At 44.6% G+C, this 14,294-nt stretch overlaps 1 protein-coding gene across 2 annotated transcripts in view; it reads right to left on the bottom strand.

Moving 5' to 3' along the window:
- Positions 1-14,294, bottom strand: part of BMP6 (bone morphogenetic protein 6) — a 145,278-nt gene that overhangs the window by 13,750 nt on the left and 117,234 nt on the right. For both annotated transcript variants that reach the window (XM_020869657.2, XM_070457010.1), the window contains exon 2: positions 13,399-13,591. In XM_020869657.2, coding sequence (XP_020725316.2) covers positions 13,399-13,591 — 193 coding nt within the window. The remainder of the gene's footprint in view (positions 1-13,398; positions 13,592-14,294) is intronic.

Raw genomic sequence — 14,294 nt, 5'->3', positions numbered from 1 at the left:
AGAGTCACCCGGGGGCGCCCCCACACCCCCCGCCCAGGACCTGGCAGTGCCTCAGGGCCGTGCCTCGCTGCCTGTCTGGTGAGGACAAGGCAGATCCTCACCTATCAGGAGACCAGGGGGTCCACACACGTGGCGGCTGCTGCCGAGCTCCAGGGCTCAGGGCACTGAGGCCAAATCAAAGACAGCCATTCAAACGAGGGTGCTCAGGTCCCTGCGAGCACGGGTGATGGAGCGCAGGGGCTTACAGTAACCTGACTCGGGGCCTCCCCAGCAGTCCAGGGGTTAAGACTTCAGCTTCCAGTGCAGGGGCTGTGGGTTCAAACCCTGGTCGGGGAGCTGAGACCCCACAGGCCTCGTGGCCAAAAAACCAAAACATAAAACAAACAAATTCAATACAGACTTTAAAAACTGGTCCACATAAAAAAAAATGATAATAATAACTGGGCTCTCGGGCTGGTGGAGCAGCAAATACCTCCTGAGCTCCCAGCGCTCAGGCGCCAGCCGAGCGCGCCCGCTGCCCCTTGGAGGACGGGGAGGACAGTCCCGTGACGGCTCCCCTCCGGAGCTGGCGGCGTGCAGCCCACGGGGCGGGGAGGGGGGGTGTGACGGCCACACAGGGGTTCAGGGAAGTGACCAGAGCTTGAAACCGGAGCCCCGGCTCTCAGCCACCATGCATCCAAAAAGCAGGATCAAGAAAAGCATAGGACAAGTGCCGCGTGATGCTGCTTATCTGTGGAACCTTAAAAACATGATACAAAAGAACTTAATTACAAAACAAGAAACAGACTCACAGAGAATGATCTTACGGTTACCGGAGGGAAAAGCGGGGGAGGGGTACATTGGGAACTGGGGATTGACAGATACACATGACTGTCCATAAAATAAACAGGGCCCTACTGTATAGCACAGGGAACTATATTCACCTATCATGTAATAACCTATCGTGGAAAAGAATCTGAAAAAGAATATATATATATATATATATATATATATAAAAATATATATATATAAATAAAAGAAACACTTTGCCATACATCTGAAACTAACACAATATTATAAATCAACTCTAATAAAAATTCCCAGCAAGGGCTTGGAATAAAGTTAGAGATCCAAACCCACCACCCACCAGTGTCAGTGGAGGCTGGCTACAGAAGTCCAGTTTCAGATGCTCGGGGCTGGCAGAGAGAGCAGTCAGGGCTGACCCCTCATCTCAGGGCAGAAGGGGAAGGTCGAGATGCCTCACGCCCGCGGCTGGGGTGCCAGCAGCCTCCCCGGCTTCTCCCTTCTCCTCCTCAGCACAGCACCCTCTGTCTAGACCACAATCATCACTGACACACACCCAGGAAGGGAGAGGACCTTTCACAAGAATGGCAGCACTGAGGGGGAACCCCACCGGGCCAACGCTGCCCGTGACTCAGGTGTGTAAGAGACACTATTTACGGCAAGTCACTAAAGTGGGCCTACCTGCCCACAGCTGTTTACCTTTCTTCAATGACACATGACCTTCTCCGTCTCTGGACTCTGTCCAAGGGTCACCTCAAACATGACGCACCCAGTTTTGTGACATGAACAGCAGGGGTTCCCTTGTAAACCACTCCAGTGGCGTCAAGTTCGTCTTTATGCAAGAAGTGCATAAAGTGCAATTTTCAAACAGAAAGTCAAAAATCATCTTAGCAGACGAGAGAGGAAGGCAAGGGTTTTTACTGTTTTCTTATGTAACATATTGTATATACAGGATCACATCCAAACTTTTACCAACTAGAAAGATAGAAAGGAAACAATATTTGAAAACAGAGTCCTAGAAATCAGAGTAAACTGCTACACACTGATTCAAGTGACAAGGCTGAATGAACATTACTCTATATGTTATATATCACATAGATAATAATATTCATTCACCCTTGTTACTTGAATTATATACATTATGTATTACAGGGGTTCCCTAGTAATTATTATTCCCAGACAATAAAGAATCTGCCTGCAATGCAGGAGACCTGGGTTTAATCCCTGGGTCAGGAAGATCCTCTGGAGAAGGGAATGGCAACCCACTCCAGGATTCTTGCTTGAGAAATCCCATGGACAGAGGAGCCTGATGGGTTACAGTTCATGGGGTCACAAAGAATCAGACATGACTGAGCAACTAATACTTTCTTTCATATTATGTATACAATATTATATATACTACATACTGTATTAGTGAAAGTCACACAGTTGTGTCTGACTCTCTGCAGTCCTGTGGACTGTAGCCTGCCAGGCTCCTCTGTCCATGAGATTCTCCAGGCAAGAATACTGGAGTGGGTTGCCATTCCCTTCTCCAGGGGATCTTCCTGACCCTGGGATCGAACTGGGGTCTCCTGCACTGCAGGTGGATTGCTCACTGTCTGAGCTACCAGGGAAGCCCTCATACTATATTATATGTACTATATTATATATACTGGGCTTTTCTGGTAGCTCAGTTGGTCAAGAATCCACCTGCAACGCAGGAGACCCTGGTTTGATTCCTGGATCAAGAAGATCCCCTGGAGAAGGGAATGGCAACCCACTACAGTATTCTCAGGCTTCCCTGCTGACTCAGAGAGTAAAGAATCCACGTGCAATGAGGGAGACCTGGGTTCGATCCCTGGTTTGGGAAGATTCCCTGGAGAAGGGCATGGCAACCCACTCCAGTATTCTTGTCTGGAGAATCCCCATGAACAGAGGAGCCTGGTGGGCCACAGTCCATAAGGTTGCAAAGAGTCGGACGGGACTAAACAACTAAACATAGCATAAACTATACTATATAATCAGCCAAGCTCCCACTGATTTTATGGCAGTTGAATTTACCCAGTTTCCACTTCTAGGATGAGCATTGCATGAAGAGAAGTTTCAAGCATCAAAGGCACCAAAACTCTGTAAGGGATATGTCATCTTCGACAAACCAACACAAATCCCTTTGCCGTCAGGACAGTAACACAGCTCTGCCCTTACACGCTGTTCACCTTGGATAGCTCTTACATGTGTTAGCTCCTCACAACTGCCACTGAGTATTCACACCATCACAGGCGTACAGAGCGGGGAACTGAGGCACACGTGGGCCAAGCAGCTTGCTCACAGGCACTCAGCCAGCACGGGCACAGTGGGGATGTGAACGCAGGCAACCTGGCCCTGAACCATCATCACGGAGGTTCCCAAGGTCGGCGGGCATCAGACTGCCCTGGAGGCCGCGTTAACACACAGACTGTGAGAGCTTCGGGGCAGGGTCTGTGAGCTTGCATCCCTGACAGATTCCCAGGTGACGTTGCTGCCGCTGGTCCGGGGACCACACTCGGGGCCACTGTCGTCGAGCACTCTGCCTCTCTCTAAAGCATGAGGAGAATGCCCTTGGCCTGTTGTTTAGACTTCAAGTTCCAAGCTGTCAGCTCCCAAAATACCTTGCCTCTCTCTCTAAAACAGTACCAAGTCATGTAGACTTCATGAGTAAATGCTTGATGGTCTTGGGGACTGGCCTTACCCTTTGGGATTTATAAGTGAGACTAACAATCAGAATCACGGGTGAGATCAAGTCCAAAGTAGCAGGATTATCAGAAGGCTTGCTTCTGTGTGTCCAAGACAGGGAGCGGGGGAAGACGGAAGGTTACTATGTTCAAGCTCAAGGCTACCTAACCTGTGCTCGGTGACCACACAGATGCAGTGATGTTCCCATACACTGGGGTAAGAGGGTGGCAGAGGACAAGATGGTCAGATGGCATCACCAACTCAATGGACATGAACCTGAGCAAACTCTGGGAGGCAGAGGAGGACAGGGAAGCCTGGTGTGCTGCAGTCCACGGGGTCGCGAAGAGTCAGACATGACTTAGCGACTGAACAATAACAACACACTAGGGTACGTATCCCACCACGCCCCAGGGATCGGGTACAGGCTGAATGAGGTTTTGAGAGAGTCAATTCCTAGGTAGGTTGATAAGAAGTCCGGGGGTCCCCAAGGAGAGATGGGTCTGGAATTCTCAAGGAGGAGGAAAGGACAAATGTTTTTTTTCCTCTACATTCCTTAGTCCTAGTCACATAAAACGTTTTTATCTTTAAGCCTGGAACTGATGATTACATAACAAAAAACTCAGTTTAAACTCTGTACTAAGGATTATATAACAGCAATGTGTCCTGCTTGAGGACAGTTTTTTCTCCTTCTTGAAAACCTTCTGACTAATCCTGATATTTTAGAATGTATATTATGGGAGTGGGTCTGGTAGGATCTTTCTATTGTTAAATTTTAATCTTGTTATCCTAAAATGTAAATTGTGGGGATGGGAGTGGGTCTGGTAAAATTTTCACAAACTTGAGACATTCTTTTGATTGCCTCTGGCCCCCGATTGAATTCTTCTCTTCTGGAGGCCAAGAATCCCAGCTTCTTTCGCGGGTCAGCAACAACCTTTCAGTTTCTGCCACCTTTTAAACACGTCACAGGCAAATTTTATGTTTTAGTTCTTATCCCCCATGCTCACATCCATGTCCTTGCCCAGCATGGGGAACTAAGGCAGTAAAAGTGCTGCTAATTTGTGATTTTAAAACAAATAGCAAAAAAAAAATCTTGACTACAATCATGGCCTGCCTCCCACAAAGCTGGACATCCCGGTGGGGAGATGCTGGCAACTAAAGCATCTGGGTGTGAATAATAGGAAAGGCAGCATAGTTTCCAGAAACAAACCTATTTTCTTTTCTCTGTTACATTTACCAAGTGGGTAAACAATTCCCAAAGTTCTTCCTGCTCCCCACACTGATGTCCCCTTCTCTAAAATTTGTCCTTGTTTTAATTCTTCTCTAACCTTCTCAGCTACCCTTGCAAAGAACAGAAGATAGACAGGCAGGGGGAAGAAGGCTTGGTAGCTTATTGAATCTCTTTTCCCCTTTGATTTCAGGGGGATCTTTCTAAGTCTAAGGAAGATGCTCTTGACTAAGAAGATGAAACTAACTGGTTACATAACCGCAGGTGTGGGTTGGGCACGTTATCCCTTTCTCAGGGGGCAAAAGAACAAACACTGTGAAGTTCACTGCTCGTCTGGGGCCCAGGCTGAGTGTGCCAGAGATTATCAAGCCAGCAGGAAGATTTCAGTAGTCCCTGGGGAGGGAAGCTGTGACAGCCAGAGACAGAAAGAGAAACAGGTGTGGCTGGGCACAGCGATAAGAAGGCTTTGATTTTCCTCTGTCCGAAGGACAATCGAGTTCTCCCATCCCACCTTTCTCAAATTTGCCCTTCTCTTCATAAAAGAACAGTTCCAGGTATCTCACTTTCACGTCAGTGGAGCTAAGAGTTCATGTTACTTCATTTCGGGAGGCAGCACTGAACATCCTATGGACTTCATACAGCAATCCCTCTATGAGCATCAGTCTGCGAGAAATGCTTTCCTAAGAACATGAATCTCCCAGATCCTAGCCCAATGACTGGGTTCAGGTCTGGTTTCCAGAACTACAGTTTGGTTCCAACATGAATGTTTTTGGGAATTCATTATAAAGATTTCCAAATAAAAATATGATACTTCAGAAATGGGTGCTTCAGGCTATGGTGCATCAAATGAACACTCTTACCAAGAACAGCTAAAATCACAAACCTGTTTGAAGCCATCTTAGAGCAACCAAGAAAGGTAAACACTTGACGGGGTAAGAGCTCAGAGAAGAGAAACGCATCGAGGCTAAGCCCTGTATTTGCCATTGCTTTTTCATCTCAGGGTCTTTGTTAATTCCTGGCGTACCACAAAGATGTCAAACAGGATGGGGTAGTAGCCCAGAGCATGAAGCGGTATCACTGACTGGCAGTGCAAACTGGAGCTTCAGGAAGTTATGACTTGAAGGGCTAAGGTCCCAGAGGACTGCACAGAAGTGAGCTCATCAACGTGATCTCATAGAAGTTTGGGCCCTTCCTCTAGGACCTGACTGCCATGAACTCCAATATTTCCTTTTGAGAAATTTGCCAAATGTTAGGCTGCATTTGCATGGAGGAAGAAGCTGAGAAAACAAGCAGAAAGAAACTGCTTAGAGGCTAAAAAGCAGAGCAGAGTTTTTGGCAGTCTCTCAATGCTGGGGAGTTCAAAATTAAGAGCTCAGAGCCCACCATGGAAGAGAACTTCTGGTAAACAACCTAGACCTTTAGCTGAGACCCCTAAAGAGCCAAACTGCAGGAGAAATGGAAAACAAGAAACAGAGATGCTTTAACATATCCAGAAACCTGGCTTCAATTAAAACGGAAGAACAAGGTGATCTGCCTGCCTTCCAGAAGAAAATGAAATCCAGTCTGGAAGTAGACACCAGTATCTAGAACTGTTTTTCATAAATAAAGTCCAGAATATAATTTCAAAAAATGATTAGGCATGCTAGGAAATAAGACCAAATGAGGAAAAATCAAGGGAACAAACAGATCATGAAAATAGACCCACAGGTGATTCAGGTAATAGAATTTTCAGACATGATCTTAGAATCTAGTGTTATATTAAGAGGATAAATCCCAAGTTTGGTTTGTTCCAGGAATGTGACATTGGTTATAGACATCCCTCAATATCCTTGGGGGATTGGTTCCAGGACCCATTCTGGGATACCAAAAATACCTAGATACCAAAATCCATATATGCTCAAGTCCCTTACATAAAATCAGGTAGTATATTTGCATATAACCCATGCATGTCCTTCTGTATATTTTAAATCTCTATATTACTTATAGTACCTAATACAATGTAAGTGCTGTGTAAATAGTTGCAAGCACATAGCAAATTCAATTTTTTTGGAACTTCCTGAAATTTTTAAAAAATATTTTGATGTGTGGTTGGTTGACTCCACAGATGCAGGACCCATGGATATGAAGGACCAACTATAATCAACTCCCAAATTTCAGAAAAAATCCACATAATTTCTAATTTTAAAAAACTCATAGCAAACTAAGAATAGAGGAGAATTTCCTAAGTCTAATCACAGTATCTACAAAAACATTTATAACAAACATTATCCTTAATGGTACAATATTAAATGCTTCCCCCCTTAGATTAGAAATCTACCAGAAATCTGTATGGAATTCAATATTACACTGGATATCCAGCAAGAACAATAAGAGAAGCAAAAATATAAGAATTAAAGGTGAAAAAATGAAAATGTTTATAGATGACATGATTATATTCATAGAAATTCTAAAATTCTGCAGAGAAACATTATTAGACTATGTAAATTTTCAAGGCTGCTGGATATAAGATCAGTATCTAAAAATCAATTGTATTTCTATGGGTATAGCAAAAAATAATCAGACACTGAAATTTTTAAAAGATAACAATACCACTCACAATAGGATGAAAACTTCAAATACTTGGAATGATTCTAGTGAAAATATTCAAGACCCCCCAAACTGTAAAAGGTTACTGAGAGAAGTTAAAAGCAAACCTAAATAAACATTCTTGGACTGGACCACTCACAGTTAGTGAGAGTCAATTCATTCCAAATTGAGCTCTAAATTTGATGAAATTTCAAGAAGATTTCAGAATTTCAGAACAGAGTTTCTTTTGTGGAAATTGAAATGCTGATTTTACAGTATACATGGGACTACAAAGGGCCATCAACAGCCAAGAAAATCTTGAACAAATTTGGAGAACTTACCCACCAGATATCAAGACTTCTCATAAAACTAAAAGAATCAAGAGCATAATATTTGTACAAGAAGAGAAAAATCAACCAACAGAACAGAACAAAGATCTCAGACACAGACCCACACTTATGTGGTCACATGATTTATGACAAAGATGCTACTGGTGTGAATGGAAAAAGGACAGCATTTTCAATAAGAGGTCCTGGGTCAACGAGGTTTATTCTTATATCTAAACTACCTGATCTACGTCCACAGTCCACCTGTGATCTCAAATACCCAGTGGTAGAGTAGAGCTCATTCTGCTGGTTTAACTGCTTTCGTATCTCACGGGCTCTCAGCATCCAATCATGACTCAGACACGTCCCATCCGGAGTCTTCTCCAACCCCCTCCTGACTGATTCCTTGGTTCCTGATCTCTGTGAATGGTTCAGAGTAGTATATCAAATTTAAAATTCTGGAAAACTGCTTTTGCCTTTTGACAGTTATTTTCTCTCCTGGGACAACTATATTCTATCTTAAAAACAGGTCAGAATCAATGAATTTAGTCACAAACGTAAACAATAATTCAGCCTGGCCTTGTTCCTAGGGACTCCACCAGCATGGCCTCTGGGTGGCCTAAGGAACTCTTTCTCGGTTTTAAAAACCAACTCCACCACAGCATTGCCCGGTTCCCTCGATTCAAAGTTGCATGTCTTCCAGTCCTAAAAACGATGCTAAAGTTAGGATGAAGCATATGATCCAAACTGAAAAAAATATATGTATACAAAAAAACTCCCACTTCACCTCTGTTTGTTTGCTTCCCACGCCCTCTGTTTGCAAACAGAGGAGTAAGTTGTGATATTGCTTATACCAGGAGGAACTGACTTTTAAATCTGGTAATTAATTCTCGCTTAAATGTCTTCCAAAAGACTGCACCATGATAAAACACAAAAAAGAAAAGTTATCACATACACAGAAGACAGACTCACTGCCAAGCGATATATATATACATACACAGAGTACAGAATTTCACAGCTAGCACATGGGGCCAATCCATGGACCAAACAGAACCATCTTTCAGACACTGAAAACATTTCTGGCTGGCTTCTAAGAGATGCTGTTTGACTTCTAGAATATGCAAAAGTGAAGAGTTAAAGTTATATCTTTAACCGAATAAGAAATATAGATGAAAACGATATTCCTACAGGCCCCCAAATTGCACTAATAATATAAAGGTACGTGAGTACATATGAAAAGTGACATGCTACCATCATGCTGCCACACAGGATAATGAAAGATTGACAGTTAATCAGAGTAGCCTTTACCCTCCAAGTATGAAGACAGCTTAGCATGTATGAGATGCAGGAGAAAATGCAAAGTAAATGATCAAAGACATCATACCGTGACTAAGTACAACTACCTTTATATAATTTAGTCTTTCATCTCCTCCACGAACCTCTCCTTTGGAAAAGCTGCTAACAGATCCATGGTTGACCAATAGATCAATGAAGGTTTGCAGAGTGTTTTCCCATTGGGATTCTTCAAAAGCCAAAGTATGAAAGGCCTGAATTCTAACAGAAACATTTGCACCCCTCACAGAGCTGTCTGTCTCCTGTGCTACCCAAACAGGAGCATCCTTGAGATGTTCTTATCCAAGCTGAGGAGATGAAGATGCAAGGTGTGCCATAAGGGGACTGTTGCCGTCTTTCTGGCACTTCACCTTTATCTTGGGACTGTCCCCACGGCATGGGGGTGACTTTGAATAAGCAGAGCAGACCACACTTTAGGCCTAATTTGGACTTGACACAATGTGTATACGCCACATTTCATCCTTCTATAGCGTAAACTGCCTGCCCAGCTGTCTAATGAGGTCATGGCTAAATTCTAAGCAAGGGATTTGGGAAGGTCTTTCCCAAACTCTGAGCACGATATAACTTCCAGTTTCCACCAGGGTTATCATAGAAATATAACAATTCCTAACATCAGATTTTAACAGCAAACTCATCTTCAACTATCAACCCCACGCCATAAAACGGAGTTAAAAATGGGGGGAAGGGAGAGTTAGGGAGTCTGGGATGGACATGGACACACTGCTGTATTTAAAAGGGATAACTAACAAAGCGACTTCCCTGGTGGCACCGTGGATAAGAATCCACCCGCCAATTCAGGGGACATGAGTTTGATCCCTGGTCTGGGAAGATTCCAGATGCTGGGGAGCAACTAAGCCCTGGGCCACAGCTACTGAGCCCAAGGGCCCTAGAGCTGGTGATCTAACAAGAAAAGCCACTCCGATGAGGAGCCCGTGCACCGCAATGAAGAGTAACTCACTCACCACAACTAGAGAAAGACCTCGCCTAGCAACGAAGACCCAGCACAACCAAAAATAATACATAAATTATTTTTAAAAATGAAATAAAAATGGGTAACCAACAAGGACCTACAACAGAGCACAGGGCACTCTGCTCCACATTATATGGCGGCCTGGATGGGAGGGGAGCTTGGGGGCGAATGGATGCATGCATATGTATGGCTGAGTCCCTGAACTGTCCCCCTGAAACCAGCACAACATTATTACTCAGCTATACCCCAATACAGAATAAAAAGTCAAAAATAAATAAATAAAACTACAAAGAGCACATGTGTGCTTCTGGGTTGCCAACACCCCTCCACTCCATGAGTTGCTCCAGGTCTTTTCAGGACTTAGATTCCATCTCTGGGCTTATTGTCAGATTTTGAATAACGTATCAGCTGCTTCAACAAGCACCATCTAGTCATCACTGTTTTTTAACTTACCTGATACAGTGATTTTTCACCAGAGGCAGAAGGCATCTGCAGAGTTCACAGCAAGGGCCTCCCTTCCAAGCATCTTTCCTGACCCTCCCTGGGTCAGACTCCCTAGCTGCCCTTTATAGTAGGAGGTCTGACACAGAACTCCTTCAGCCCCAGCTGAGGGTATGACTCAGCAATGAAAAACCTGCCTTTTTTTTCTCTTTTTCAAGGAGGCCAACTCTTTTGCAACACACACATGTCTTAAGCTGATCCATCAGATGCTACAAATTTCACTGAAATACAGATTAGACAGCTATGTTTCTTCACAAGCCTAGAGAGTCCTGTTTAGCCAAGACACCCCAAGACAGTACAGATGGGGAGATGGGACCTTCCCCAGAAGGGGTCCCGCAGTTCAATCTGGAGGCCTCTGGAAGAACACGAGGAGACCACAGGCAACCTGGGCTCCAGGCCACTGATAAGAAAAGACAGTTTCCTCCTGGCCAGCCTGGAACTATTCAAAAGCATGAAATTCTCCCAATTCTCCCAGGATTTCCCCTTTCCTATGCATAAAAGTTAAACACTTCAATCGCCAAATACTCCCATCGCCAAATACTCCCATCCTAGAAGGCAGAGGGATTACAGCTCTGCTTTGACAAGGAGTCATCAAAGGTTGGGACCGTTGGGTAGTCTGTTTTCCAAGCTCATTGCTGGCCCAGAGGAAGCCTGACACCAGCATCTGAAGCTCAAGGCAGCTGTTTACTTCTGGCTGAAGCTCAATGTAAACCTCACAAATAGTCTGTTAGCATGTACTCTCTCTCTTTGGTAAAATAATAAGAATTTTGAAAAAAATTCATAGTCACAAAAGCTCCAATCCAGTGTTTTCACCATAAAGCTTATCCTACAGAACAGAGGAAACTATGCCTTCCAAACAGAAGTCCGAGCCAAAAAGGCACCAGCAGATTATTTCCAACACAGAAAGGCAATGAGACTGATAGTCAGGCAAACTGAAAGTCAATGGCTAAATTAGTCACAAACAGATGTGAGAGTTGGACCAAAAAGAAGGCTGAGTGCCGAAGAACTGATGCTGTCAAACTATGGTGTTGGGGAAGACTCTTGAGAGCCCCTTGGACAGCAAGATCAAACCAGTCAATCCTGAAGGCAATCAGTCCTGAATATTCATTGCAAGGGCTGATGCCGAAGCTGAAGCTCCAATACTTTGGCCACCTGATGCAAAGAGCTCACTCACTGGAAAAGACCCTGATGCTGGGAAAGATTGAGGGCAAGAGGAGAAGGGGATGACAGAGGATGAGACAGATGGATGGCATCACTGACTCAAGGGACATAAATTTGAGCAAATTCAGGGAGATAGCAAAGGACAGGAAAGCTTGGTGTATTGCGGTTCACGGAGTTGCAAAGAGTTGGACACAACTTAGTGACAGAACAACAACAACAAAGCAATTCCAAAGAATCACTGAATGATGACTTTTTCTGAAAAATCAAAAGATGAAAAGCTAGCAATGAAGAATTTACTTCTCAACAGAGGCCCTTAACAGTTAAATTTATCAATATACTTTAATTTAGGAGTGATAATCAGATATCAGAAAACCTCCCTTCCATTCCGAAATTTTGGTCTGTAATAAAGATCTCACGGTGGCTCTATTTTACTTATTATGTAACTACCATAGCTGAGATTCACCTATAATGGTCAGTGTGTATGTCCCACACCAGCGTGTGTCCCCAAAGCCTGGCACGTCCTTCCTTCTCCACTTTCCTCATAATGGACCTGAATATGCATCAGGGCCAAATGTCAGCAGTGCTCTCAAAACAGTTCTCGTGTGGGGCAAGTTCACATGTGTTATTATTTTAGTGTGTGTATTTGAGACAGACCCACACACAGATCCGTAAGTTCAGGAGAAACAAAACTCATTCCTTTGGACCTTCTTGGCCGAGACTTTTGGACTTTCTTGGGATGTCAACAGACTTCCAGGACCAAAAGCAAGAATCTGGAGTTGGCTTATAAAACCCAAGCTAATAGAGTCCATAAACACAGGGGTGGAGAGTTCCCTTCTCTCTGCATTCTCTTACTTTTATCTTCGTAGTTACCATATTATTGCCAGAAAAGCCTATCACGTGCCAAGTTGCTAACTGCTACCCAATGAGAACCACGGGCAGTGCTGACCTCTGCGCCCCAAGCTCTCCATCTGACCAAACCACTCAGCTGAGCCCTAAGGACTAAGCAAAATTTCAAGGTCATGGGCTTGTTCTCTGTCTCTACAGGACTGAAATACAATGCTGTACTTACTTCATCCCTTAGCCCCTCCAATGCTCTAAAAATCACCCCATGGAAGGAGTCTTTTACTTGCTAGGCAGCCCCAAGAACACAGTTCTTTTGTAAAATGGTGCGGCCTCATTTCAGGAAACAAGAATAATATAGACATGGAAAAAAATAGAGTCTACTGTTCCCTCGCATCTACATGATAAAAAAAATACATTTGAGACACATTCATTCATACACACACACACACACTCAAAGACATTATACTGGGTTGACCAAAATGTTCATTCAGGTTTTTGACCAAAAGTTCATTCATGCAATTATCTTAACAAACTTTTTGGCCAACCAATAAAATCTATGTGTATATATTATGTCACAAGCACATAGCCTTCTATTCACTTGACTCAGTAGCATTTGTAAGCATCATCATATAATTGTCCAATGTGAACCTGTCAGCCACCCTCACCCACCATTCAGAAGAGAGCCTAAGCAGTAATGGGAAACAGTTCCCAGCCGGTTCTGTCTTCTGATCACAAAGGACGCTTAATAATTACTATTCACTGGCTTGCTTCAGAAAAGAAAACTATTGGGAAATCTTCACCGTAAGAGCAAAAGTATCTTCTCCCCCACTAAACTACCGCTGGGAACACATTCCCTCATCACACCCATGGGCTGCCCTTGAACTCCCAGCCACCTTCCCCAGACACACTTGGGGTTTCAGGGTGATGGGGTGAGAAACGGGGCCCAGCCCGACCCTTTGGGGTTCCTTGAGCCTCCATACCTGTGCTGATGCTCCTGTAAGACTTGGTAAATGCTGATAAGAAAAGTTTGGTTTTTAAAACTGCCCACAACACAGTCCTTGTAGATTCGGAACTCTGCAGCCGTCACCGCCTCACCCTCAGGAATCTGGGATAGGTTGAACTTGAACTCTTTGTGGTGTCGCTGGCGAGGGGAGAGCTCCTTGTCGTGCTCCACTATAGGATTAAACAAGAGAGAGTGACAGCTGTTGTTACTTGGCTGAGTGCCACAGGCTCACCTCGAGCAAGCTCCCCGTTTCCATTCATAAGAGGATTACCAGTTACCCACGGCTTCTGAGAGGGGGTCGGGGGTGGTGGAAGGAACGAACCGTGGGCTAGGCAGCCAGGCTCAGCCGACAATCCTTCATTTTCCTCAAGGATTAAATACAATGCTTAGATTCTATTTAAAGACTTTAAATAGCTTAATCAGGTCACGGGAAAGCAAGTTATTGAAACGCTTCGCTTCAGGGGTCCTCGTCCACACAGATGGCGGAATGGAGGCTTCCCAGAAGTTGCAGGACTTCAGGAAACAGTGACAGGGACTTGCCTCTGCCGTCCAGCCCCCGCCCGCCCCTCCCAGCGCCTCTTCTTCCCGTTGCCCTGGCCCCTGAGGTGGCTTCCTTCTCTCCCAGCCAAGCAGTTGACAAGACCCAGGGCAGCCCTGGGCTGACCTCCCATGGGGGTCCTGGTGGTCGGGGGTGTATTCCGCTTGGGTCTGAAGCTTGAAGGGTCCCCCATATTTTGCCTGATGGCTGGTAGAAATTTTTGTTGAGGGGCTTAGTATGAAGCTTCGTAGAAAACATTGTTCTAACTGAAGTCCATTGCTTCCTTCTCCAGGAGGAAACTGGGGGCTGAATAACTCTGTGAGGAGGGACCCTCC

Source organism: Odocoileus virginianus, chromosome 27, assembly GCF_023699985.2.
Source record: "Odocoileus virginianus isolate 20LAN1187 ecotype Illinois chromosome 27, Ovbor_1.2, whole genome shotgun sequence".
NCBI lineage: Eukaryota > Metazoa > Chordata > Mammalia > Artiodactyla > Cervidae > Odocoileus > Odocoileus virginianus.
Note: the sequence above shows the minus strand (reverse complement) of the source record. Positions and strands in the feature narration are given on the sequence as shown.